Here is a 27,301-nt window from a genome sequence, read left to right as displayed (position 1 = left end):
GAATAGGAGTATGCATCTGAAAATGATTTACAACACGATTTCTATGCACATGCAGCCACCCCTGAGGTGAGATTAGAAGGTTACGAAAGACATTCACTATACTATATGACGGAACTGTATAGGACAGGGGTGCACAAGCTTTTCAGGTCCAACCGCACGGGCCGCAGTAAACCTTAATGGGTGTTATTACCTTCTGATATGTTTATGGCATATCAAAAGTACCACTTCCAGGACTCCCACCTATCTGAAGAGTGGGCACTCCCTATCAACTCATTCAGGACACTCGCCATACACTTACAGCAGACGCCTGCACTTTAAAGTAGCGAAGTGAGCGCCATAGCTCCTGGGTTTTTGCTGTTTCACACAGCAAACACCCAGGGTTAATGGGGCTGCCACCATCCTGGATGAGGACGCATTATGGGTAATTCGTTTTCTTAATATTATTATGGTTACCATTTGCACCTGTATTTCTTTTTTTGTGGTACCTTCATGCTAATTCGATATATGTTACTGCACATGTGATGCCCTCCAGTGATCCCGCCATTTTTCCTGCATTGTTATTTTTAAACTTTTCCAACTGAGTAATGTGTCTAATAGGGTTGTTTCGGGTATCGAAATTTCAATACCCAATCGATACTTTTGTACCGGTTTTGATACGATACCGGGATTTCCATTTTTTTTATACTGGGCTGCGCAGTCTAGTATCCCAGAACTTGGAGCGTGCTGCTCTCAGCGCGCTCCAAGTTCCCTTAGCTGCACAGGGGAGAAGGAAGTAGTCTCTTCCTCCCCTCTGTGCAGTCACTGCCAATGGAGGAGAGATGGAAGGAGGAGGGGCGGGCGCACTGCGCCACCAATGAAAGTTAACTTCTAATGCAAATACAGGAGGCGGCAGAATCACATAGCCGGCACCTGAGGGGTTAACTGCCGCTGATCGCAGCTCACTGTCAGAGGCAGGGTGCCAGCTATGTGATTCTGCCGGCGCCACCTCCTGTATTAAAGGTTAACTATCATTGGTGGCGCTGTGCGCGCGCCTCCCCCCAGTATTAAAAACATTGGTGGCCCAGTGCGCCCTTCTCTCCCTCCCCCCAGTATTAACCCCTTAAGGACACAGCCTTTTTACACCTTAGGACCAGGCCATTTTTTGAAAATCTGACCAGAGTCCCTTTAAGTGCTGATAACTTTAAAACGGTTTGACTTATCCAGGCCGTTCTGAGATTGTTTTTTCGTCACATATTGTACTTCATGACACTGGTAAAATGGAGTAAAAAAAAAAAATTTTTTTGCAACAAAAAATACCTAAATTTAACAAAAATACATAGTAATACCCCCAAAAATTGTGATGACTTTACATTCCCCATATGTCTACTTCATGTTTGAATTGTTTTGGGAATGATATTTTATTTTTTGGGGATGTTATAAGGCTTAGAAGTTTAGAAGCAAATCTTGAAATTTTTCCGAAATTTACAAAAACTCAATTTCTAGGGACCAGTTCAGGTCTCAAGTCACTTTGCGAGGCTTACATTATAGAAACCACCCAAAAATGACCCCATCTAAGAAACTACACCCCTCAAGGTATTCAAAACGGATTTTGTATACGTTGTTAACCCTTTAGGTGTTGCACAAGAGTTATTGGCAAATAGGGAGGAAATTTGAGAATTTCATTTTTTTGTCTAATTTTTCATTTTAACCCATTTTTTCCACTAACAAACCAAGGGTTAACAGCCAAACAAGACTGTATCTTTATTGCCCTGACTCTGCCGTTTACAGAAACACCCAATATGTGGCCGTAAACTACTGTACGGCCACACAGCGGGGCGTAGAGTGAAAGGTGCGCCGTTTGGTTTTTGGAAGGCTGATTTTTATGGACTGGTTTATTTACACCATGTCCCATTTGAAGCCCCCTGATGCACCCCTAGAGGAGAAACTCCCTAAAAGTGACCCCATCTAAGAAACTACACCCCTCAAGATATTCAAAACTGATTTTACATACGTCGTTAACCCTTTAGGTGTTGCACAAGAGTTATTGGCAAATGGCGATGAAATTTGCGAATTTCATTTTTTTGCCTAATTTTCCATTTTAACCCATTTTTTCCACTAACAAAGCAAGGGTTAACAGCCAAACAAGACTATCTTTATTGCCCTGACTCTGCTGTTTACAGAAACACCCCATATGTGGCCGTAAACTACTGTACGGGCACACAGCGGGGCGTAGAGTGAAAGGTGCGCCGTTTGGTTTTTGGAGGGCTGATTTTGCTGGACTGTTTTTTTGGCACCATGTCCCATTTGAAGCCCCCCTGATGCACCCCTAGATTATAAACTCCATAAAAGTGACCCCATCTAAGAAACTACACCCCTCAAGGTATTCAAAACTGATTTTACAAACTTTGTTAACCCTTTAGGTGTTGCACAAGATTTAATGGAAAATAGAGATACAATTTCAAAATTTCACTTTTTTGGCAGATTTTCCATTTTTATATTTTTTTTCCAGTTACAAAGCAAGGGTTAACAGCCAAACAAAACTCATTATTTATGACCCTAATTCTGTAGTTTACAGAAACACCCCATATGTGGTCGTAAACAGCTGTACGGGCACACGGCAGGGCGCAGAAGGAAAGGAACACCATATGGTTTTTGGAAGGCATATTTTGCTGGACTGGTTTTTTTGACACCATGTCCCATTTGAAGCCCCCCTGATGCACCCCTAGAGTAGAAACTCCAAAAAAGTGACCCCATTTTAGAAACTACGGGATAGGGTGGCAGTTTTGTTGGTACTAGTTTAGGGTACATATGATTTTTGGTTGCTCTATATTACACTTTTTGTGCGGCAAGGTAACAAGAAATAGCTTTTTTGGCACAGTTTTTTTTTTTTGTTATTTACAACATTCATCTGACAGGTTAGATCATGTGGTAATTTTATAGAGCAGGTTGTCACGGACGCGGAGATACCTAATGTATACAATTTTTTTTATTTATGTAAGTTTTACACAATGATTTCATTTTTAAAACCAAAAAAATGTTTTAGTGTCTCCATAGTCTAAAAGCCATAGTTTTTTCAGTTTTTGGGCGATTATCTTAAGTAGGGTCTCATTTTTTGCGGGATGAGATGACGGTTTGATTGGCATCTATTTTGGGGTGCATATGACTTTTTGATTGCTTGCTATTACACTTTTTGTGACGTAAGATGACAAAAAATGGCTTTTTTTACACCGTTTTTATTTTTATTTTTTTACGGTGGTCATCTGAGGGGTTAGATCATGTGATATTTTTATAGAGCCGGGCGATACGGACGCGGCGATACCTAATATGTATACTTTTTTTTTATTTATGTAAGTTTTACACAATGATTTCATTTTTGAAACAAAAAAAAACATGTTTTAGTGTTTCCATAGTCTAAGAGCCATAGTTTTTTCAGTTTTTGGGCGATTATCTTGGGTAGGGTATGATTTTTGCGGGATGAGATGACGGTTTGATTGTTACAATTTTGGCGTACATGCGACTTTTTTGATCACTTTTATTACCTTTTTTGGGAAGTAAGGTGGGCAAAATTTCAATTTCATCATAGTTTTTTATTTTTTATTTTTATGGTGTTCACCGTTCGGGTAAAGTAACATTACCGTTTTATAGATCAGGTCGTTACGGACGCAGCGATACCAAACATGTGTAGGGAATTTTATTTTTTTCATTTTTTATCAGTGATAAATGTGTTTTTTGATTTTTACTTTTTTTTCACTTTTATTCACTTTTTTTTGACCCAGACCCACTTGGTTCTTGAAGATCCAGTGGGTCTGATGTCTGTATAATACAGTACAGTACAATATATATTGTTCTGTACTGTATTTTACTTACACTGAACAGATCTATGCCTTTCAGCACAGATCTGTTCAGCACCATGGACAGCAGGACGCCTGAGAGGCGTCCTGTTGCCATGGGAACCTTCCCCGTCTGCTCAGTACTGCTCAGAACTTCGCAGACGGGGAAGGGTAAGGAGGGGATCTCTCAGGGGGCTCTCTCCCTCCCCATCGGGGGGCTGAAAAGGCACAGCAGCCCCCCGATGGGAGAGGGAGGGAGCTCCCTGCGCTGTTAACCTTTTCCATACAGCGGTCCGTACGGACCGCTGTATGGAAAGGGTTAAACGGCTGACATCGCATCGCAGATGTCAGCCGTTTATACCAGGGTGCCAGCAATGTGCTGGCACCCTGGTATCCCCACTAGACACCAACGATTATACAAGGGGAGGCGGGCGGGGGATCGCGATCCCACCTGCCGCACCGCCCGCCGCCCACACCGCCCGCAACCCTCCCCCTGCACCTCCCGCCACCATAAAAATCATTCGGGGGTGCAGGGGGGGGTGAATAAAACTTTTTTTTTTAGGCATATAAAGTTTCTGATCCCCGCGGTCAGGGACCGCGGGGACCAGAAACTTCAGAAATCGCAGCAAACCGCAGGTCTGAATTGACCTGCGGTTTGCCGCGATCGCCGACATGGGGGGGTCACGGGACCCCCCCGCGCATTTAGCCTAGGTGCCTGCTCAATGATTTGAGCAGGCACCGGGTTCCGATCACTGCCAGCCGCACGGCAGTGATCGAAAATACACAGGGCGTACATGTACGCCCTGTGTCCTTAAGTACCAGGGCACAAGGGCGTACCTGTACGCCCTATGTCCTTAAGAGGTTAAAAACATTGGTGGCAGTGGCTACAGAGTCCCCTCCCCTCCTCCTCATTGGTGGCAGTGGCAGCTTCTGATTGGAGCCCCAGCTGTTTAATCCTGGGGCTCCAATCAGTTACCATGGCAGCCAGGACGCTAGTGAAGTCCTGGCTGCCATAGTAATCTCCCTGCTGCTGTGTGTACTATGCACAGGGCAGCAGGGAGAGTGTGAGATCCTATTCACCCTAATAGAGCTCTATTAAGGTGAATAGGACAAGGGATTAAAAGATCCCAGGTTCTAGCCTCTAAGGGGGGAAATTGTTATTAAATACACAGTAAAAAAAAAAAAAACACACACACCAAAATATCAAGTATAAATCACCACTTTCCCCAATTTTACATATAAAATATATAAACAATAAATAAACATATCACATATTGCCACATCCTAAAAGTCCAAACTATTAAAATATTTTAAAAAATCTCCTATGCGGTGAACGCCAGAACAGAAATAAAAAAAATAAAAACTGCGCGATTCGCCATTTTTTTGTAACCTTGTACCCCCAAAAAATAGAATCGGACTGTTCGATTATGAGCCGGACGTTCCATAAAATGCGGAATGCACGCGGCTTTTTTTGATAATTTTTATTTTTCGCGTGGTATCGAATGCTATTGAGTATCGCAATACTTTTTTATGGTATCGAAACCAAATCAAAATTTTGTTATCGAAACAACCCTAGTGTCTAATAAAGTGCCTTTATGATTATAATGCGGACTGGCAATTTGTGTAGGTTTAATCACCAAGGGTTAATGTATGCAATCCGCAATTATGATCACAGACATTTAACCCCTCAGATGCCATGGTCAATTGTGACCACGGCATCCGAGGTGGCTTTTCCCTGGGAGCAGTGCACTCCTAGGGCCCAAACGGATCTCCCCTGAACGGCAATCAGGGGACCAGTTTATTCCCTTTAGTAGCATCAAGCTCTCTGAAGGCTACTACAGCAGTATTTCTTATGGAAGCCTGCAGGTGGCACCCTGCAACCACACAATGGCAGTGTACAACGCCTGAGAGGTTTTTTTAACAAACAAAATTAAGCACAAATGGGATAATGCTGTATTTCACTTATAGTTTCGGTTTCATTTGAATTTTTTGGAACTTTGTGCACATACACTGTTTTGGTATTTGGCACGTGCCACCCAAATCAGTATTTGATCATATGCACAATAGTTCCCTTTGGCAATATTGTAACTACATTATAATATGGGCAAGCTGGTGTGATATACAGCAATTTTTATATCACTTTATATATACTGACAGATGGCTGCTACACAATCTTATTTCTACCTGTGCTTTGTATTATATGTACAGTATTGGGATGTACCCCAGGGCTGTCACTTAATTTTGGTGAGATTCATTTTTAATGTTTTTATTATTTATCTGCATCAATAAAGGATTTAAATGTTTACAATTTGGGCTGTAAACACTAATTTTATTTTTCTTTGATTGTAATGTTCTAATTTGAGTTTAGCCATTTATGTTATTATTGCTAAGTATTTCTTAGGAGTGTAATTTATGGACCCCAGTTTTTTGGGTTACCTTTTTATATTGTAAATGTACAGCGCATTGTGCGAAGGTTAGCTATATTTTTAAAGGGAATCTGTTACCAGGAAAGTCACTGTTAAACCAGCCAGAGCTAGCTCAGCTGAATGTAGTGATACCTTTCATTAAGTAACCAGTTGCTTCATTCTGGAAAAAAGGTAATTTAATCCATACGCAAATGAGTAGAAAAGTGCAGAGAGGGTGGGGGCCTGAGCACCTCCTACTACCTCTGCCAGTCCTCACTCTCCATGACCGGGACAGGAGAGATGATTATGCAGGAATCTTGTCCTGTCAATCAAGAAGAAGAGGGAGGGGCTGGCAGAGGGAGCAGGAACAGCAAGGGTGCACAGAGTGGCTTGGGCCCACCCTCTGTGCATTTAACTGCTCATTTGCATATGGATTAAAAATACTTTTTATCCATAATGATGCAACAAATCACCAAGTAAAACGTATAATTACATTCAGCCGGGCTAGCTCTAGAAGGTGTGCCTGGCTCAACAGTGAATCTCCAGACAAGGCCTCATGCACACGACCATATCAGTTCTTGTGGTCTGCAAATTGCGGATCCGCAAAACAGATCATTGGATACTACAAATAAGGCCTCATGCTCATGACTGTAGAGTATAATTTCAATAACTTGAATCCTGACACTGACCATACGATTAGAAAAAAAACATAGGATCAGTTATGTCTTCTAGTTTTCCATCTATACCTCTGAATGATTCTCAAAGCTGCTAATGCATATGTATTTTTGATGCAAAGCAATCATTAAGATGCAATATTAAGTTCTGAAATTTCTGCCATATCATATTTTAATTGCAAATCTCTGTAGACATACAATACAAATGTGTGTTAGGGCTCACGCACACAACGTGGTTTTGGTCCACATCCAATGCACACTTTTTGCGGGTCGGATGCGGACCCATTCATTTTAATGGGGCCGCAAAAAATGTGGAATGGACATAAGGATGCGGACAGTACACGGGTGTGCGTTTCACATCTTTTGCATCCCCACTGAAGTGAATGAGTTCGCATCCGGCCCCACAAAAAACAAAAAAATTAAACATGTCCTATTCTTGTCCTTTTTACAGACAAGTATAGGACAGTTCTATAGAGTTCCGCAAAATGCGCAACACACGCAGCCGGCAACCGTGTTTCACACATCCACAATCTGCAGACCACAAAACAGGCTACCGGCGTGTGCATAAGCCCTTATGCTGAGACTTTTAAAACTTTAAATTACAAATAATCATCTTTTACCTCAGGTTGAGCAGAAAATTCTCGCAGTAAATGGCCATTCCAAACAAATCTCTGATCTGCCTGAAGATTAAAAAAAAAAAATTAACTTTTCAATTTATTAATGTATTTATTTTTCCAATTATTATTATTATTTTTTTATTTCAATAAAAGTAACGGATGCAAAGAAATATTGCAATCACAACAAAGCACAGCTACATTAAATAGCCCCTTTATCACAATATCTATGGCTAGGTCCACACTAGCGGTAGCCTTCTCTGGCAGGCTGTTCCGGCAAGGGAACAGCATGCCGGATCCGTGCTAAAGCTAGTGCACCGTGCCGCCGCAAGTCCGCTCCGGTCCCATTCACTATAATGGGGGCAGGCTGGAGGTCAAAACCGGAGAGAAGGGGGGAGGGGTTTACCTTTATGTAAAATCCTATGTGAGGGACATGTGGAGTCGCTGTGGGCAGAAATATATGGAGCCAAAAACCATAATAAAATACTAATAGGAGTTCATTATAAGCCACCAAAGTCCACAGAAAATCTACTACTAAACGAGAAAGACGAGGCGGCAGATCATAATGAAGTCGTTATTACGGGGGACTTCAACTACCCAGATATAGACTGGAAAACTGAAACCTGTACATCTCAAAGGAAAGTTCTTGGCAATAACCAAAGACAATTACCTTTCCCAACTGGTTCAGGATCTGACTAGAGGGACAGCCATACTGGACTTCGTATTAACCAATAGACCTGACAGAACAACATATGTGCAGGTTGGGGGACACCTGGGAAATAGTGACCATAAAAAAATAACTTTCCAATTGTCATTTAAGGAGGAACAAAAATACCAAACATAAAAAAAAAAAAAACACTATCTTTAGTCAACTAAGAGAGGCCATTGGCCTAACTAACTAAAATAATAGACGGTGGAGGTGCAGTAGACATCGCATATCTAGATTTTAGTAAGGCTTTTGACACTGTCCCACATAGAAGACTTATCAATAAACTGCAGTCATTGCGCATGGACTCCCATATTGTTGAGTGGATTAGGCAGTGGCTGAGTGACAGACAACAGAGGGTTGTAGTCAATGGAGAACATTCAAAACAAGGTCATGTTACCAGTGGGGTTCCACAGGGATCTGTACTGGGACCAATTTTGTTTAATATCTTCATAAGTGATATTGCAAAAGGCCTCGCTGGTAAGGTTTGTCTTTTTGCTGATGACACAAAGATATGTAACAGGGTTGATGTTCCTGAAGGGAAACGCCAAATGGAAAAGGATTTAGGAAAACTAGAAGAATGGTCAGAACTCTGGAAACTGAAATTTAATGTGGATAAGTGCAAGATAATGCACCTGGGGCGTAAAAACCCAAGGGCAGAATATAGAATATTTGACACAGTCCTGACCTCAGTATCTGAGGAAAGGGATTTAGGAGTAATTATTTCAGAAGACTTAAAGGTGGGAAGACAATGTAATAGAGCAGCACGAAATGCCAGCAGAATGCTTGGATGTATAGGGAGAGGTATAAGCAGTAGAAAGAGTGAAGTGCTTATGCCGCTGTACAGAACACTGGTGAGACCTCACTTGGAGTATTGTGCGCAGTACTGGAGGCCATATCTCCAGAAGGATATAGATACTCTAGAGAGAGTTCAGAGAAGAGCTACTAAACTAGTACATGGATTGCAGGATAAAACTTACCAGGAAAGGTTAAAGGACCTTAATATGTATAGCTTGGAAGAAAGAAGAGACAGAGGGGATATGATAGAAACTTTTAAATACATAAAGGGAATCAACTCGGTAAAGGAAGAGAGCATATTTAAAAGAAGAAAAACTACCACAAGAGGACACAGTTTTAAATTAGAGGGGCAAAGGTTTAAAAGTAATATAAGGAAGTATTACTTTACTGAGAGAGTAGTGGATGCATGGAATAGCCTTCCTGCAGAAGTGGTAGCTGCAAATACAGTGAAGGGGTTTAAGCATGCATGGGATAGGCATAAGGCCATCCTTCATATAAGATAGGGCCGGGGGCTATCCATAGTATTCAGTATATTGGGCAGACTAGATGGGCCAAAATGGTTCTTATCTGCCGACACATTCTATGTTTCTATGTTTCTAACTGGGACGAAGTCCTCAAAAATGAAAAATACAGCCACAAAATGGGATATTTTTAAAAGCATCCTAAAATCTAATTGTGAGAGGTACATACCTTATGGGAATAATAGGGTAAGGAACAAGGGGAAAAAAAAACACAAAAAAAAAACACACAATGTGGATGAATAAAATTGTAAAGAAAGCATTTAAAGGGAACCGGTCACCTCCAAAAACCATCCCAAGCCACCAGCAGTACCTGACAGTAGCCAGTAGCGTGTTTCCGACTATAATTTTCTTCCTGAAGGCCGATGCGGCTAAAGCTCAGAAAACGTTCTTTTATCCCCTGCTGGCACGCTTCTCTAGTCATGCTTGAAGTCAGGAGGGCAGCGGCCTCCTTGCTTCATGTCAAGATGACCACGCCTCCTTCCCTGCCTTCGCTGTGACTGACAGCGCCTTTGCAGAGAGTTCGGCAAAGCCAGCCGAACTGCCGGCTGTCAGTCACAGCGAAGGGGCATGGAAGGGGTGTGGTCATCTTGACTTGAAGCAAGGAGGTCGCAGCCCCCTTGACTTCAAGCATGACTAGAGAAGCATGCCGTCAGGGGATAAAAGAACATTTTCTGAGATTTAGCTGCATTGGCCTTCAGGAAGAAAATTATAGTCGGAAACACGCTGCTGGCTACTGTCAGGTATTGCTGGCGGCTTGGGACGGTTTTTGGAGGTGACAGGTTCCCTTTAAATCACTAAAAACAGGAGTGTAGCGAGGAAGCATTGAAAAACTATAAGGAAAAAAATAGAATGTGTAAAAGAAAAATAGAATGTGTAAAAGACAAATAAAAGCAACCAAACTAGAGACCAAGAGATTCATTGCCAAAGTGTCACGGTGGGGAGTGGGGGAAAACTCCCCACCGTATAGTGTAGGGAAACGGGGAAGCAGCTAGGCCTGGACACCAGGAAAAGGGAGCAGGTCACCTCCTAATGCCACCCTAATCCTGGCCCTGACTCCTAACCGTATGAGCAGACCCAGATGGTAGTTAGGCTCATACACAGGAACCTCGGACACTGAAGATCCCTGCAATGAGGTTAGGAGCAGGAGACGATCTGTTCATCCCAGACGCAGATGAACAGGAGTCTCCACTGACCTAGCTACAAGGAAAGGGACAGTCACTGAATCGGCAGGTAAGAGCCCAGGAACAACATGCACTAACTGCTGCGGCCCCAACGACGACCGGACCTCATGCAAACAGGAAGCATGGGGGCTCCAGGCAGAGCTGCTCACTGGCTTGTGATTCCCCCTCCGGGAAACCCCGACACCCCCTTCCAGAGGTTATGTGACTCACAGGGGAAATGTCTAGCAAACATGCCGGAAAAAGACACCCACATGCCAGACATGTAACAACAACGAGACATACAACAGACCCCGCACATAACCCACACCAAACATAGATACAAGGGAAGGCAAAGACATAGGGGAGACATCAAGGTGACATTGATGTCTAGCTAGGAGGCCCTCCCACTGGACAGATGGTATATCCAGGATAGGAGCAGCACCCCAGCTCTCACAACGGCTGAAGGGCAACTGACCTCATGGTCACAACAAAACAAAGAGCCAAGAGGCCACACCAGCCAGATAATAAACCCCTCCGGCACCAGACAGGGAAGGACCAAGGGGAAAGGAGGAGCCGCCTACATGCTGCAACATGTTGCTGCAGGCAACGGCATGCAGGGCAACCGTGACACAGCGCACACAACAGAGGCCGTGACACAGTAAAACTAATCCTAAAATGTCCTTCAATTATTTAAGTGTTAAAACGTATAAATCTGAGGTGTCGGAGTGATAAGGGGGGAGTTGCAGACAGCGATGAGGAGAAAGCAAAGCTATTAAATATTTTTTTTCTCCACTGTATTCACTGAGAAAAATAAACTGTCAGATGAAATGCAGAATGTAAAAGTTAATTCCCTATTAAAAGTGCCCTGTCTGACCCAGGAAGAAATGGAGCTGCATCTTAAAAAGATGAAAATAGACAAATCGCCGGGATATCCTAAGAGAATTAAGTTATGTCATAGCCAGATCCTTCTTTCTGAAAATTAAGGACTCTATATTGACAGGGACTGTTCCACAGGATTGGCACATAGCAAATGTGGTGCCAATATTCAAAAACTGTCCAAAAACAGAGCCCGGAAACTAGGGCGGTGAGTTTAACATCTGTTGTGGGTAAACTGAAGGTTTTCTAAGAGATGCTATCTTGGAGTACCTCAATGAAAATAAGCAAATTACGCCATATCAACATGGCTTCACGAGGGATCAGTCGTCATGTCAAACTAATTTAAAGGGAACCTGTCATGTGGATATTTGATTATAATCTAACTAATTATATACAATCATTAACTACTAAAAAGTACCTTAGATGTATTCACTTACTGGCGTGACAGATGGTTACCTCATAATATACACACAAAGATGCCACATGTCGCATGCTAATGAGCTGATTTGAGTCCAGCGTGATGTCATTGAGTCCAGCGTATATTTAATTCAGAGCTATAGCCACTCCCCTGCCCACCTGCTGCTGATTCATATGGAAAATAACTGTCACTCAGCAGCAGGTAGGCGGGGAGAGTCAGGAGCTCATGAATATTCAGGACTCATCATTATCAGCTGGAGCTTTTCAATACAAGATGTTGGCAGATTGACTGGTTCAATTAAAAAAAAATGTGACCCAGCATCTTGCTAAGAGAATCAGTCACTTATTTATGTTGCCCTTAGTTAGGACACCATAAAACTGGTGACAGGTTCCCTTTAATCAGTTTCTATGAGGAGGTAAGTTCTAGACTTGACAGTGGCGAATCAATGGATGTTGTATATCTGGACTTCTCCAAAGCATTTGACACTGTACCACATAAAAGGTTAGTATATAAAATGAGAATGCTTGGACTGGGAGAAAATGTCTGCATGTGGGTAAATAACTGGCTCAAGGATAGAAAACAGAGGGTGGTTATTAACGGTACATACTCAGATTGGGTCACTGTCACTAGTGGGGTACCTCAGGGGTCAGTATTGGGCCCTATTCTCGTTAATATATTTATTAATGATCTTGTAGAAGGCTTCAACAGTAAAATATAAATTTTTGCAGTTGACACTCAACTGTGTAAAGTAATTAACACAGAAGAGGACAGTATACTACTACTACAGAGGGATCTGGATAGATTGGAGGCTTGGGCAGATAAGTGGCAGATGGGGTTTAACACTGACAAATTTAGGGTTATGCACATGGGAAGGAATAATGCAAGTCACCAGTACATACTAAATGGTAAAACACTGGGTAACACTGACATGGAAAAGGACTTCGGAATTTTAGTGGACAACAAACTAAGCTGTAGAAACCAGTGTCAGACAGCTGCTGCCAAGGCCAATAAGATAATGGGTTGCATCAGAAGGGGCATAGATGCCTGTGAGGAGAACATAGTCCTGCCACTTTACAAATCACTAGTCAGACCACACATGTTCACAGGAGTCCAGAACTGTACAGTGTGTGTACAAGGCAGACATAGCAGAGCTAGAGAGGGTTCAGAGAAGGGCAACTAAAGTAATAACTGGAATGGGTGGACAATAGTACCCTGAACGTTTATCAAACTTAGGGTTATTGACTTTAGAAAAAAAAGACTACTGAGGGGAGATCCAACAACTATGTATAAATATATCAGGGGTCAGTACAGAGATCTCTTCCATCATATATTTATCTCCAGGACTGTGACGAGGGGATATCCTCTGCGTCTGGAGGAAAGAAGGTTTGTACACAAACATAGAAAAGGATTCTTTACGGTAAGAGCAGTGACACTACGGAACGCTCTGCCTGAGGAGGTAGTGATGGTGAGTTCACAAAAAAAAAAAAAAGAGTTCAGGAGGGCCGAATGCATTTCTGGAGTGTAATATATTACAGGCTATAGTTACTAGAGAGGGATCGTTGATCCAGGGAGTTATTCTGATTGCCTGATTGGAGTCGGGAAGGAATTTTTTTCCCTAATTGAGGAAAATTGGCTTCTACCTCACAGGGATTTTTATTTGCCTTCGGCCTCATGCCTACGACCGTTCCGTTTTTTTGAAGTTCACAAACCGCGGATCCGCAAAAAACAGAAGCCGCCCGTGTGCCTTCTGCAATTTGCCCATTGTAGAAATGCCTATTCTTATCCGCAAAACGGTTCTATTTTTTTTTGCGGGGCATGGAACGGAGCAACGGATGCGGACAGCACACGAGTGCTGGCCGCAATGTGTTGGGCCCAATTGAAGCGAATGGGTCCGCACCCAAGCCGCCAAAACTGCGGCTCCGTTGCAGACCAAAACAACGGTCGTGTCCATAAGGGTCTTCCTCTGGATCACTTGCAGGATAGCAGGCTAAACTGGATGGACAGATGTCTTTTTTCAGTCTTATAAACTATGTTAGGGCTCTTTCACACTTGCGTTATTGTCTTCCGGCATAGAGTTCCGTCGTCGGGACTCTATGCCGGAAGAATACTGATCAGGATTATCCTAATGCATTCTGAATGGAGAGTAATCCGTTCAGGATGCATCAGATGTCTTCAGTTCCGGTACGGAACGTTTTTTTGGGCCGGAGAAAATACCGCAGCATGCTGCGCTTTTGCTCCGGCCAAAAATCCTGAAGACTTGCCGCAAGGCCGGATCCGGGATCAATGCCCATTGAAAGGCATTGATCCGGATCCGGGCCTTAAGCTAAACGTCGTTTCGGCGCATTGCCGACCCGACGTTTAGCTTTTCTGAATAGTTACCATGGCTACCGGACGCTAAAGTCCTGACAGCCATGGTAAGTGTAGCGGGGAGCAGGGGAGCAGCAACTTACCGTCCGTGCGGCTCCCCGGGCGCTCCAGAGTGACGTCAGGGCGCCCCAAGCGCATGGATCACGTGACACATGGATCACGTCATCTATGCGCATGGGGCGCTCCTGACGTCATTCTGGAGCGCCCCGGGAGCCGCACGGACTGTAAGTATACCGCTCCCCCGCTCCCCGCTACTACTATGGCAACCAGGACTTTAATAGCGTCCTGGGTGCCTAGTAAACACTGAAAGCATTTGGAAGACGGTTTCCGTCTTCAAATGCTTTCAGTACACTTGCGTTGTTCGGATCCGGCAGGCACCTCCGGGCAACGGAAGAGCATGCCGGATCCCAACAACGCAAGTGTGAAAGAGGCCTATGGTACTTTCACACTAGTGTTTTCTTTTCCGGAATAGAGAGTTCTGTCTTAAGGGGCTCTATACCGAAAAGAACAGTCAGTTTTATCCCCATGCATTCTGAATGAGAGTAATCCGTTCAGGATGCATCAGGATGTCTTCAGTTCAGTCTTTTGACTGTTCAGGATGGAGATAATACTGCAGCATGCTGCGGTTTTATCTCCGGCTAAAAAAAATTAACACTTGCCTGAATGCCGATGAGGAGGGTAATATAGTGTATACAGAGGGAGGAGTGGAGGAGGGTATATAGTGTATACAGAGGGAGGAGGGGTATATAGTGTATACAGCAGGGAGGAGGGTATATAGTGTATACAGAGGGAGAGTGTATATAGAGGGAGGGAGCGGAGTAGGGTATATAGTGTATATAGAGGGAGGAGCGTAGAGGGGTATATAATGTATATGGAGGAGAGTGGAGGAGGGCAATTAGAGGGAGTAGTGGAGGAGGGCATATGAGGGAGGAGGGCATATAGAGGGAGGAGCGGAGGAGGGCATATCGTGTATATAGAGGGAGGAGCGTATATAGTGTATATAGAGGGAGGACATCTTGCCCTTCAGATACCGTGGTCAAATGTGACCACGGTATCTGCACAGACCGGAACCGGAAGTCGCACGGTTCCGGTAACAGCTTTCTCCGGCTGTTACCTTGCTCTAATTGACCGAAGCCTCAAGCAGGCTTCAGAGTCAATTAGCTATATTAAGCAATACAGGCCACTAGGTGGCAGCCTTGTATTGATATAGTACAAATGAATTCTTCAATGATGGCTATTTAGCCATCACTGAATACTATGGGCAAACGAATGATTGGCAGTTATTGTCACCGGAGGTGACTTAAAAAAGTTTAAAAAAAAGTTTACAAATATAAAAAAAAATAAAAAAAGTTCAAATCACCCCCCTTTCCTTAAAATAAAAACACAACCAATAAAAAAAAAAAATAAGCATCATGGGCATCGCCACGTGCGAAAATGCCCATACTATTAAAATACAACAATATTAATGGCACACGGCAAATGGAACAGCGAGGAGGAAAATAAAAACCGCCAATTTGCCATTTTTTGTCACGTCAACTACCCAATAATTTTTTAATAAAAAGTGAGCAAAAAGTGACATACATAGCTACAAAAAAGTTATAAGGGTCATAATATGGTTATGAAAAAAAATTTTTTTCCTCAAAAAGGTTTTAATTTTTTTTCTGTATTAAAACACAAGAAAAATTATACAAGTGTGGCATTGGAACAGTACTGACCTGGAGAATGAAGATAACAGGTCAATTTTACCGCATAGGGTACAGTGTAAAAATAAATAAAAACCTTCATCAGAATTGTGTTTTTTCCCAATTCTACCCCATTTGGAATTTTTTTTCCCACTCCCTACTACATGGTATGCAACTATAAATGGTGCCATTAGAAAGTATAACTTGTCCTGCAAAAAATAAGCCCTCATAAGGCTATGTGAAGAGAAAAAAAAAAAAAAAAAAAAGGTAGGACTATGGGAAGGCGGGGAGTAAAAAATGTAAACGCAAAAATGGAAAATCCCAGGGTCCTTAAGGGGTTAAATCTGTGGTTTGGTAACAGTAAAAGGGCTAGTTCACAGTTTTTTGGGGCTGATTTTCAAGCATTTCTGCCTCAAAATCTTCTCCAAAAATGCCTCAAAACTGCCTAATATAGGCTTATTTCAGATTAATAAATGACCCCATTAAAGGATAACTGTCGTATTTCTTTTTTTTTGGAGTATTGGATTGTGGTGATTAATATCACCTTGGTGGCCCTATTTCAACTTTTCACTGTGTATTCAATTACCCTTTAATTCCACAGTTTTGTTCCCTGTACTGCCTACTTTTACCTGTGCTTAAAATAGGGTTGCTAGGCATGGTCCGTCTATCTGTAGAAGGACGGAGCACGCTGCGTGCAAGGTCACATTACTGACAGCCAGGGACTGTAAGTAAATGATTAAAGCCAGGTCCTCCCCAGCAGCTGATAACAGTGCCTGGGCTGTGTGCACTTCACCCTGTCCCTGCGCTTGGCAGACGCTCCCTCACTCAGCAGACTTGAAGCAGCGCACAACAGGGAAGGGAGATCTGCCATCTGCTCAGTGTATAAATGAAAGCAACATGTGGTAAGAAGACCCCTTTGTGCTGCAGGAGATTAACCCTTTAGGGGGGGGTTTGGTTACTGACACTTTTGGGGGGCTATTGTTACTGGCTAGTGAGGGCAGGCGGGATTAGCCTCAGGGTGAGGGCAGTGGCGGCCATCTTTACTGAATAGTGAAATTGCAGTTTTATGCAGACTGTTTGCTAAGGGCTAAATCTTATTAAGTCAAATAAGTCAGTCTAATAGTAACTGATTCTGGAATATCATGTTATTAGTAACTACATATATGAAAATTTAAATTAGGGTCTAAATGTGACAGTTATCAGGGAAAGACGACAGATCTGACTATACAGGCATCTATGATAGCGGAACAGATCAGAAAGGGAGATGATACCAAAGGAGTGATCTCTGGCTTCTACAAGCTGTTGCCATCATTCTATCAGGACCACTTTCCTTTGACTGTTAGGGAAAAATGGTCCCGAGAGGTTGGCCCCCTGAATGATGCGCAGTGGTCCGAAATACTGTCTAAAAGCCCCTTGTTATCATTGTGTGAGACACACAGACTGCCACAACTATACTTAATACACAGGGTTTACAGAACACCTAAATTCCTACATAAGATAGGGGTATGCGACACATCTAACTGCCCAAAATGTGATATGTCAGAGGCACATATACTACACATGTTTTGGGAGTGCACTGCCATAGGTCCTTTTTGGAATCTAGTGTTCGATATTATTTTTCAGGTGTTCAGGATCAGACTTCCGGTAGAACCTTTGATATGTGTATTGGGCTTGTTACAAGACTAATTCACAACAGATCCCAATATTGGCATTAGTAGAACACTGTACCAAGCCAGGAAATTAATAGCCAAATACTGGATAAGCACTACAGTACTGGCTAAGGAGGAATTTATTGCACGAATGAATGTGATAATTGGACATGAAAGGGGGGTATACTTTAAAAGAGGTACGATTATTAAGTTTGAGTCTATATGGGGACCATGGTTGAGAACGCCAGGACTACCAACTGGACGTCTTATGTCCTTGCAACTGGGGCAGACGCCTAGATTATGGTGAAGTGTAACACGATAATGTGATGTTACTGATGAACGGGTTATGGTGGAAACAGGGGTAGTTGTTTCTCAAGCTGTGTGGAGGAGAAAAACGAGCTGACATTGTGGCGCGGTGCAGGTTAGGGAGGGGGGGTTACACTCTTCTAAGTTTGAACTGTGTGTATTAATGTGCCAGATTTAGGTCCTTACTTGTTTACATTAATATATATTTGATGTATGTATATCTGTACAAATTGTAACTTTTATAAAAATGACTTGATTTTAAAAAAATGTGACAGTTATCCTTTAAGCTTAACGATTTAAATGAGTTTTCCGAAAGTATTTCTTACGGAAGACCTATCCTCTGGATAGGTCATCAGTATCTGATCCGGGTTCCGACACTTAAGAGCCGCAGCCTTTTCCAGCTTTGCCTAGACCAAAGCACGCTACTGTATGCACCGCTGCCTTCTCAAACACTATCGTGGAGGTCCCGTGTGCACACCCCCACCAATCAGATACTGATGACCTATCCAAAGGATAGTTCATCATTAAGAACTCTCGAAAACCCTCTGAGTGAGCAGAGCTCGTTAGGTAACAAGCTTCACTCACTTCTGTGGCCAACCCCTCCCTGGCTGCTTTGCCACTACCTGTCCCTGTCAAAGCAGCGAGAGACGGGCTGGCCACAGAAAGGAGTGGAGCTTGTGTGCAAAGAGAGCAACAGTGACACTTTCATCACACCAAAGCCCTCATTTGCATATTTGTTTAATAAGTATCATAACTCGGGAACAGAGCCTTGGATCAAGAAAAGAAAACCAGCGTTTTAATCATGTGAACCACAGCTAAGTTTCCATGCAAACAGTTGGATAGGGAGGCCCTTGGTGACAGACTCCCTGCTTTTTCTTACCCTTTCCAGAAGGCTCATTTCTTGAAATTCTGGACTTGTGTTGGAAAGTCTTTGCAGAGTATGGGTAAGATCATATGAGGTGGAGAAGTAAAATCCATCAACACTGAGAACATGGTTGATCATGGAAAGGAACGCTTTATTATCCTGTAACTGTTACAGGAAAACCATGTTAACATTTTTCCTTACTGTAAAAAGAAAAATAATTGCATTCTAGGCAATACTGGTCAATGTGCAACAAATCAGAAAAAAAAAAAAAAAAAAAGCGAGGATTGCTATATAAATATTCTATGATAAGCAAACACAACACTGAAAAACTCGATTTTTGTATAACTTACCAATAAAATCGCTTTCTCGCTCTTCATTGGGGGACACAGGAACCGTGGGTATAGCTATGTCCTCTAGGAGGCGTTGACACTAGTAAACTAGCTCCTCCCCTGGCAGCTATACCCCCTCCACCCTGGAGAGAGAGCTTCAGTTTGTGTACAAGCAGTAGGAGAAGCAAGCCAACCAAGAAAAAACATGGAACACCACCATGCCAAAAACCCAACGGGGTTCTAACCAGCAACTGCCACAACTGTGGTCGAACAACAATACTGGGTGGGTGCTGCATCCCCCAATGAAGAGCAAAAAAATAGATTTTACTGGTAAGTTATACAAAAGTTTCCTTTTCTCGCCCATATTAATTGGGGGACACAGGAACCGTGGGACGTCCAAAAGAAGTCCACAGGGAGGGGAAAAAAAACACAGCCCCATGGAAACAAGCGTCCCTGCAGGCATCTAGGAAACTGCGACCTGCAAGACCATGTGGCTCAAGGCAGCGTCTGCTGATGCATAAGTATGCACCTGGTAAAATTTTGTGAAAGTGTGCAAGGAGGACCAAGTAGCCGCCTTACACAACTGTGCAGCCGAAGCGCGATTCCTTAGAGCCCAAGATGCGCCCACCGCTCTGGTGGAGTGAGCCGTGACACCTAAAGGAGGAACCCTGTCCCGGGCACGGTAAAACTCCGCAAATGCAGCCCGAAATCAACGTGCGATTGCCACCATGGAGGCAGCCAATCCTTTGCAAGGACCCTCCGGAATGACAAAAAGGGAGTCCGTGCGGCGGAAGGAACCGGAGGCTGCCAAATAGATCTTCAGAGCTCTGACAACATTCAAATGGTGCAACTCCTTTTCCTTAGGGTGTGAAGAAAATGGACACAGTGAGGGAAGGACAATTTCCTAGTTAATATGGAAGTCAGAGAGTACCTTCGGAAGAAAGGAAGGAACGGGCCGGAGAACCAAGAAGGGCCGCCAACTTAGACACCCGTCTGATGGAAGTGATGGCTATGAGGAAAACCACCTTCAAAGACAGGAGTCTGAGAGAAATCTCCCGCAATAGCTCAAAGGGAGAAGTCTGGAGCGCTGTTTGGACTAAATTCAGATCCCAATATGGTAAGGGAGGACGGTAGGGGGAAACCGTATGCGCCACACCCTGAAAAAAAGGTATTTACATGACCCAGGGGGGCCAGAGGGCGCTGAAAAAGGACAGAAAATGCAGATACCTGACCCTTCAAGGAACTAAGGGCTAGACCAAGGTCCAATCCTGATTGAAGAAAAGACAGGACCGTGGGGAGAGAAAAAGTGGTGGAATACTTCTGCTTTCACAGAAGCCCAGGAAAAACCTCCAGGTTCTGTAATAGATCCTGGACGACGCAGGCTTCGTGGCCTGAATCATAGTGCGGATGACATCCGCCGAAAACCCTCTGTGCGCTAGAATGGCGGTCTCAATGGCCACGCCGTCAAACGAAGAGACCTTAAATGCTGATGGAAGACGGGTCCCTGCGAAAGAAGGTCGTCTGAGAGGCAGTAACCAAGGGGCGTCTACTAGAAGGAGAACGAGGTCGGCGTAACACGCGCGATGGGGCCAATCTGGGGCAACGACAATCGTCTGAATGCCCTCCAACCTGATTTTCCGTAGAACCCTGGCCTGGGGGGGGGGGGGGGGGGGGGGGGGAGTAGGGAGAACCCCTGCCAAGAGGAGATCAGAGCGTCCACGCCGCAAGCTTCCGGATCCCTTGTGCGGGAGAGGAAGGTGGGAAGCTTCCGATTGAGCCTCGAGGCCATCAAGTCCACGTCGGGGCGACCCTAACAGAGACGGATCGCCTCGAATACCTCCGGGAGGAGGGACCACTCGCCCGGGTCTATTGAGGTCCTGCTGAGGAAGTTCACAGTCCAGTTTTCCACACCTGGAATGTAGATTGCTGAAATTGCAGATACATGGGCTTCTGCCCACCGTAAGATCTCGGCAGACTCCTGCATCACCACAAGGCTGCGTGTTCCCCCCTGGTGGTTGATATACGCCACCGCCGAGGCGTTGTCTGACTGGACTCTGACGGGGTGACCCTTCAGGAGTTGGGTCCAGTGCCGGAGGGACAGAAGAATCGCTCTGAGCTCCAGGATATCAGGAGCTTTGACTCCGACCGAGACCATGTGCCTTGGACTGTCCTGGGTAAGTAGGGGGGGGGGGGAAGCACCCCTCGTCAACCCAGAAGACTGGCGTCGGTGGTAACAACTGTCCAGGAGATCGGAAGGAAGGACCTTCCCAGAGGTGGGACAGACAGCCACCAACAAAAGGATGAACGCACCTGAGGAGAGAGAGATGGATGTGATAGGCCAGACTCTCTGAAGATTTGTCCCAGGAGGACAGGATCGCTCTCTGGAACGTGCGAGAGTGGAACTGGGCAAAGGGAATCGCCTCGAAACAGGCAACCATCTTCACTAACGTCCTCATGCAGAGTCAAATGGATGGAAGTCTGCAGTCGAGGAGAACCCTCACAGAATGGTGTAAGACCAGTCGTATGCCCGGAGGAAAGCGAATCCGTGCCGCATCAGTGTCTAGAAGCATACCCAGAAAGACCAACTGTCTGGAGGGTATCAGAGAAGACTTCTGCAGGTTGACCAACCACCCGAAGCGTGCCAGGGCTTCCAGCGTGATCTGTACGCTGCTCGATGCCTGAGCAAAGGCCTTGATGAGGATGTCGTCCAGATAAGGCATAAGGAATATGCCTCTGGAATGGAGCAGGGCGAGAAGAGGGGCTAGAATCTTCGTGAAGACCCGAGGCACAATTGCCAGCCCGAACGGGAGGGCGACAAACTGGTAATAACAGTCGGCTATCGCAAATCTCAGGAAACGCTGGGGACTCCGCGCGATGGGAACGTGGAGGTATGCGTCCTGGATATCTATGGCCGAAAAAGGAATTCCCCCTGCTCTAGAGAAGCAATTACGGAACGAAGGGATTCCATCTGAAACCGCTGGAGACGGAGGAACTTGTTCAACAGTTTGAGGTCCAGGATAGTGCGCACTGAGCCCTACTTTTTGGGGACCACAAAAAGGTTCGAATACCCCTTGAACCTTTCTGCCGGGGGAACGGGAGAGATGACTGAATGGCCTGGGAGAGGGTGGCCCTTCAGGCTGAGGACTGCTTAACCACAGAGGGCCTAGCGGCCTGAGGTCTAGGACGCCAGGAGGGTTGTGCCCGAAAGGACTTTTTTTGCATCGATCTTGGGAAGTAAAACCGCCTCCCCCAGCGGAAGAGCTCGCCGCGGGGCGGGAGCTAGTGAAACGACGGAAGGGCCTGCCATGTGAGGAACTTGACCTAATGTGCGAGACCCGCCTGGCCCTAGTCTGAGGGAAATGGGTGCTCTTGCCGCCCGTGGCCTCAGAAATAATTTCGTCCAGCCGAGAACCAAAGAGACGCCTCGCAGAGTAACTTCCCCGCCTGGTTGAGCAACTGCGCTAAGGAGCGGAGATCTTGAGCAGGGACCTCTGAAACCAAGTCCTGGTCTACCTGGCTGCCCCGCTCAGCTTGCCTTTGCCACCCATGCGGAGGCGAATACAGGCTTAAGGGCTGAACCCGTAGCTGAGAAAAGGGATTTCATACGACGATCTTCAGCGGACTGAAGGGAGGATCTATCGGTTATAGGAATAGCCGTATTTTTGGCTAACCGTGCCACTGGTGGGTTCACTTTAGGAGGGGAAGTCCACATGGAAACGCAGTCCGCTGGGAAGGGATATAGGATGTCCAGCTGTGGGCTGGAGAGTACAGCGACCTGAGGAGAGGAGCACACGTGCCTACCAGAACCGGGAGCAGACCCGAAGAGAGGAGGATGTCCCACAGTGAATACTTCCTGAGGCTGCTAATTAACCCCCACAGTGCAATGGCAGCATGATAGGTGCCCTGATATATTGGCCTCTTTAGGAGGGAAAGTGTCGCTGCTGATTAAAAGAAGCGCTGGCGATATCGCTACAGCGCTGTGACTCTGTTCCGCTCGAGACCACGTCCCCCTGCGCCCCCTGCGAACTGTCTACCCTGGAAGATTTCCTCAGCAGCACTGAGTAATAGTAAAAATCACCCCTCCGGTCGGTAATGTCAGGACCGGAGGGTGACTCCTTCACAGCCTGAGAGAGGGGGAGGAGGAGAGGGAAAAGGCTTGTAGCCACTATCTTCAGCAGTAATAATCCAATAATTGCCCCCTTGCTGAGTCCCTGAAAGGATCCATCTGCCGAGCTCTGTACTAAGCCCTCCTGCTGGCGGTCGGGCGGGCGAGCGGAAGGGAGGGGGGGGGGTACGACGGCCTGGAGCAGGCATCTACTTATCTGTCGAGCAGTCTTCACCCTTCCTCTGGTCCAGCAGGGTCACCCCTTCAGCTACTGGCACTGTAGTGGCAGGAAGCTGGAAGAGGGACTTGGACGGGTGACCCTTCAGCTGGCCGGATGCAGGGGAGCGAGGATGCCCTGGTCCCCTTGTGGGGGAGGAGGCAGCGTGGCGAACCAACGCTGGCGTGCTCCCCCCGGGAGAACAGGGAGGCGAGGCGTCCACTGCTTCCCACCTGTAAAAGAAGAAAGAGTAAAATAAGAAGCTAAAATTTAAAATCTTCAGTCTTTCCTATTGACACTAGAAAAAACTGAAGCTCTCTCTCTTGCCAGGGGAGGAGCCAACAGCTTTTACTAGTGTCAACGCCTCCTAGAGGACATAGCTATACCCACTGTTCCTGTGTCCCCCAATGAATATGGGCGAGAAATGTGCTTATTTAAATTAATGTTGTCTTAAAGAAAATGTGCAGGTGAAATAACAGCTTTACACGTTTGTTTCTCAAAGTTGAATCAACTAATTAATTAATGAACTCACAATTTAAACTGCTGCAGTGTACATGTCATATAATAGGGTGCAATGGACTTATCTTAGTCCACATGGAGTTGCCCACCCGGTGCCTATGGATAGCAATGTAAACAAGCATAGCCTTTACAAGATGGCGCCTGGGTCTTTGCTTAACGCTTTCAGTGCAAGTGTAGTAGGAGAGACAGACACAGGCTGTCCATTGCTTCCCTGGATGCCCTGTATCTGTGTCTGCTCTGAACACTTTCAGCGCATGCACAGTACAACACAGAAGCACCATCCTGGAAAAGCAATAGATGCGGGCACTTATTTACATTGCTACCCATAAGCACCAAGTCCATCAAGGCTGAGGTAAGCATGGATGCAATTCACTAGGTTGTTTTGCCATTAAACATTAGTTATGGCATTAGCAAGATTTACAGTGGAATGCAATAGTTTGGGCACCCCTGGTCAAAATTACTGTTGCTTAACTGTTCACAGTAAGTTGAATATGAAATTGTCTCTAAAAGGCATAAAATTAAAGATGCACATGCTCTCCTTTTTCCCCTCTCTTTTATTTTCACCTTTAACATTTTCAAAATAACAAATAAGGAAAGTATGCCCAAAGCAAGTTTTGGCACCATGCATGGTTAATACGTATTAGCACGCCCTTTTGGCAAGCATCACTTTTAACACTTTTTGTAGCCAGCCAAGGGACTCAATACTTCGAGGATTTTTCATCCTTTCTTCCTTGAAAAAGTCTTCCAGTTCTGTGAGATTCCTGGGCCGTCGTGCATGCTCTTTTGAGGTCTATCCACAGATTTTCAATTATGTTCAGATCAGGAGACTGTGAGGACCATGAGGCCTTTTGAGGTAGTCTATTGTGGGTTTTAAGGTGTGTTTCGGATCAATAATCATTCGTAGTTGGCGTTATGTCTGCTTCCAGAATTTTCTCGAATTTTATTGAATCCATTCTTCCCTCTACTCGTGAAATATTCCCAGTGCCATTGGCTGCAACACAACCCCAAAGCATGATTAATCCACCCCCATGCCTAATGGTTGGAGAGGTGTTCTTTTCATGAGATTCTGTGCCCGTTTTTTATTCAAACATAACTTTGCTCACTGTGAAGAAAGAATTCTATTTTAACCTCATTGGTCCAGAGGATTTGTTTCAAAAATGCATCAGGCTTGTTGAGATGTTCTTTTGCAAACTTCTGATGCTGAATTTTGTGGCGAGGACGCAGGAGAGGTTTTCTTCTGACTCTTCCATGAAGGCCATATTTGTGCAGGTGTTGCTGAACAGTAGAACAATATACCACAACTCCAAAGTCTGTTATATCTTCCTGAAGGTCTTTTGCAGTCAAGTGGGGGGTTGTGATTTGCCTTTCTAGCAATCCTATCAGCAGCTGTCTCAGAATTTTTTTCTTGGTCTTCAAGACCTTCTCTTTACCACCATTGTTCCCGTTTCTTAATTATATTTCGAACTGAGGAAATGGCAACCTGAAAACTTGTGTTATCTTCTCTAGCCTTCTCTAACCTAACTGAAAACAAACATTTAAATAGCCATAATATAGAAAAATTGTATAAGGCTGCATTCATACAACTGTGGAACATCCATGCCTGTTTTGCAAACTGCAAAATACTGGTACCAGCTATGTGCTCTCTGCATTGTGATGCAGACCCACTGATTTCAATGGGTCCGCGAGCCACAACATGTGGCCGAAGATAGGACGCGTCTTATCTTTTGCGGTGTGGAGGCACAAACCAGGAAGCACACAGAAGGGGTTCCGTGTGTTTCCATGTGCTTCTGGGTCATGCGAATGCAGCCCAAGGAATTCCAAGAAGACTTGTTCATCTGGCATCTATACATCTACATACACAAATAGGTTGCCAAAACTCACCTGAGTATCAGTTAAATGTAAAATTGTCTTTTTATAGGAGATTATATCAAAATCAGTTGCCTTCCAGATGGAATGGTTAAGAAGATCACCCACTTTCTTCTTACGGGTAATCACAATCAGATACATTCCTGTGATGGAAGAAAATCAGAAGAAAATCACAATCCAATCCATTCTTAAAGGGGTTTCTCTAAAATTTTATTTTGATGGTCAATCCTTTAGCTAGACGGGGATCCGACTCCCCACTGATCAGGCGGTCTGCAGACGATCTGATGCTGTGTAGTGGACAGAGCTGGTTACTGCAATATTGCTCATATTCACTTCAATGGGAGCAGTAATGCGGTAACCAGCTCCAACTAGTACCCAATGGACAGAACTGTGTAGTTCAGGCCTTGACTTCCAGCACCACAGTTACTGAAGAACAGCTGAGTGGCAGGGGAGTCAGACCTCTGCTGATTAGTTATTACTGGCCTATACCAAAAATAGCCTTTAACCCTTTCAAGACTGGGTGATTTTCAAAAAGCCTTCTATTATGATGGAATGACTCTTAAAAGGGGTTGTCCGGGATTGGGGACATTGTTGTAAGGGTACAACAAGCACATAAATATTACATACATTCCTGTCCTACCTTTGCCAGAGTTTTCTGATGCCCTGTATTTCTTTCATAAATTCTCAGCCAGAAGTTCAGATTCTCAAAGATTCAGTGACGTACCGACTCCTTACAGGTGTGCTAAGCCTCTTCCTTCCGCTTAGCAAGGAGCCCGGTGATGTCACCAGCACACAGGATCGTTCTGCAGCTAGCAAGGTGGCTGTCAGTAGGAGGTAAATTTCAGCTAAACCACGCCCCTCTGTGACATCACCGGGCACAGAGGGCGTTAGTCTGGGAAGGAGGAGGCATTATTTGGAGGAGGGAACTCGCCGCACTAAGGAACGCCCCCCTCTGCCGATGGTGTCACCGGCCATAGAGGAGTGTTATTAGGAGTAGATGGAGGCTCTATTGGAGGCAGCAAACTATACTATTTAGCATAGTGCACGCCTCCCATGGTCATTTGCAATGAATGGGATGTGCTACAGCTCCCTGCCACCATTGTCTTTTATGCAATGCTAGCAGAGAGCAGATACATGGAAGCAGGGAGGGATTCAGTTTGTAGGCTTAGAAAAAGGTGGTTTTAGGGGAGGAATACTGATGAGGAGTATGAGAGGCAGGAGGCGGAATACTGATTAGGGGGAGTGGAAAGGCTTGTAAGATTCAGCTGCAGAGTCACGCAGCCTTGTGGGACCCATAAGGCAGTGTGGCCGGAAATGACATAGCACAGGAGCTGCTATGTAAACAATACTGACAGCAGTATTAGGGACTCATAGGAGCAAAGAGGATGAAAAAAAAATACACAGAGCATCAGAAT

General features: G+C 44.8%; 1 protein-coding gene across 2 annotated transcripts in view; it reads right to left on the bottom strand.

Annotated features, from left to right (window-relative positions):
• SACM1L (SAC1 like phosphatidylinositide phosphatase) overlaps positions 1-27,301 on the bottom strand; it is a 168,685-nt gene that overhangs the window by 80,979 nt on the left and 60,405 nt on the right. Inside the window, exons 4-6 of one of the 2 annotated variants that reach the window (XM_040432192.1) lie at positions 25,902-26,029; positions 18,866-19,015; positions 7,509-7,568 (exon numbers count right to left, since the gene is read on the bottom strand). In XM_040432192.1, the coding sequence (XP_040288126.1) occupies positions 7,509-7,568; positions 18,866-19,015; positions 25,902-26,027 (336 nt within the window). In that variant the 5' untranslated portion in view covers positions 26,028-26,029. Of the gene's footprint in view, positions 1-7,508; positions 7,569-18,865; positions 19,051-25,901; positions 26,031-27,301 lie in introns of those variants that run through there. The other variant, XM_040432193.1, reaches the window with a different exon arrangement.

Source organism: Bufo bufo, chromosome 5 (assembly GCF_905171765.1).
Source record: "Bufo bufo chromosome 5, aBufBuf1.1, whole genome shotgun sequence".
Classification (NCBI taxonomy): domain Eukaryota; kingdom Metazoa; phylum Chordata; class Amphibia; order Anura; family Bufonidae; genus Bufo; species Bufo bufo.
The sequence above is the reverse complement of the archived record's forward strand: the minus strand, read 5'-3'. Positions and strand labels throughout refer to the sequence as shown.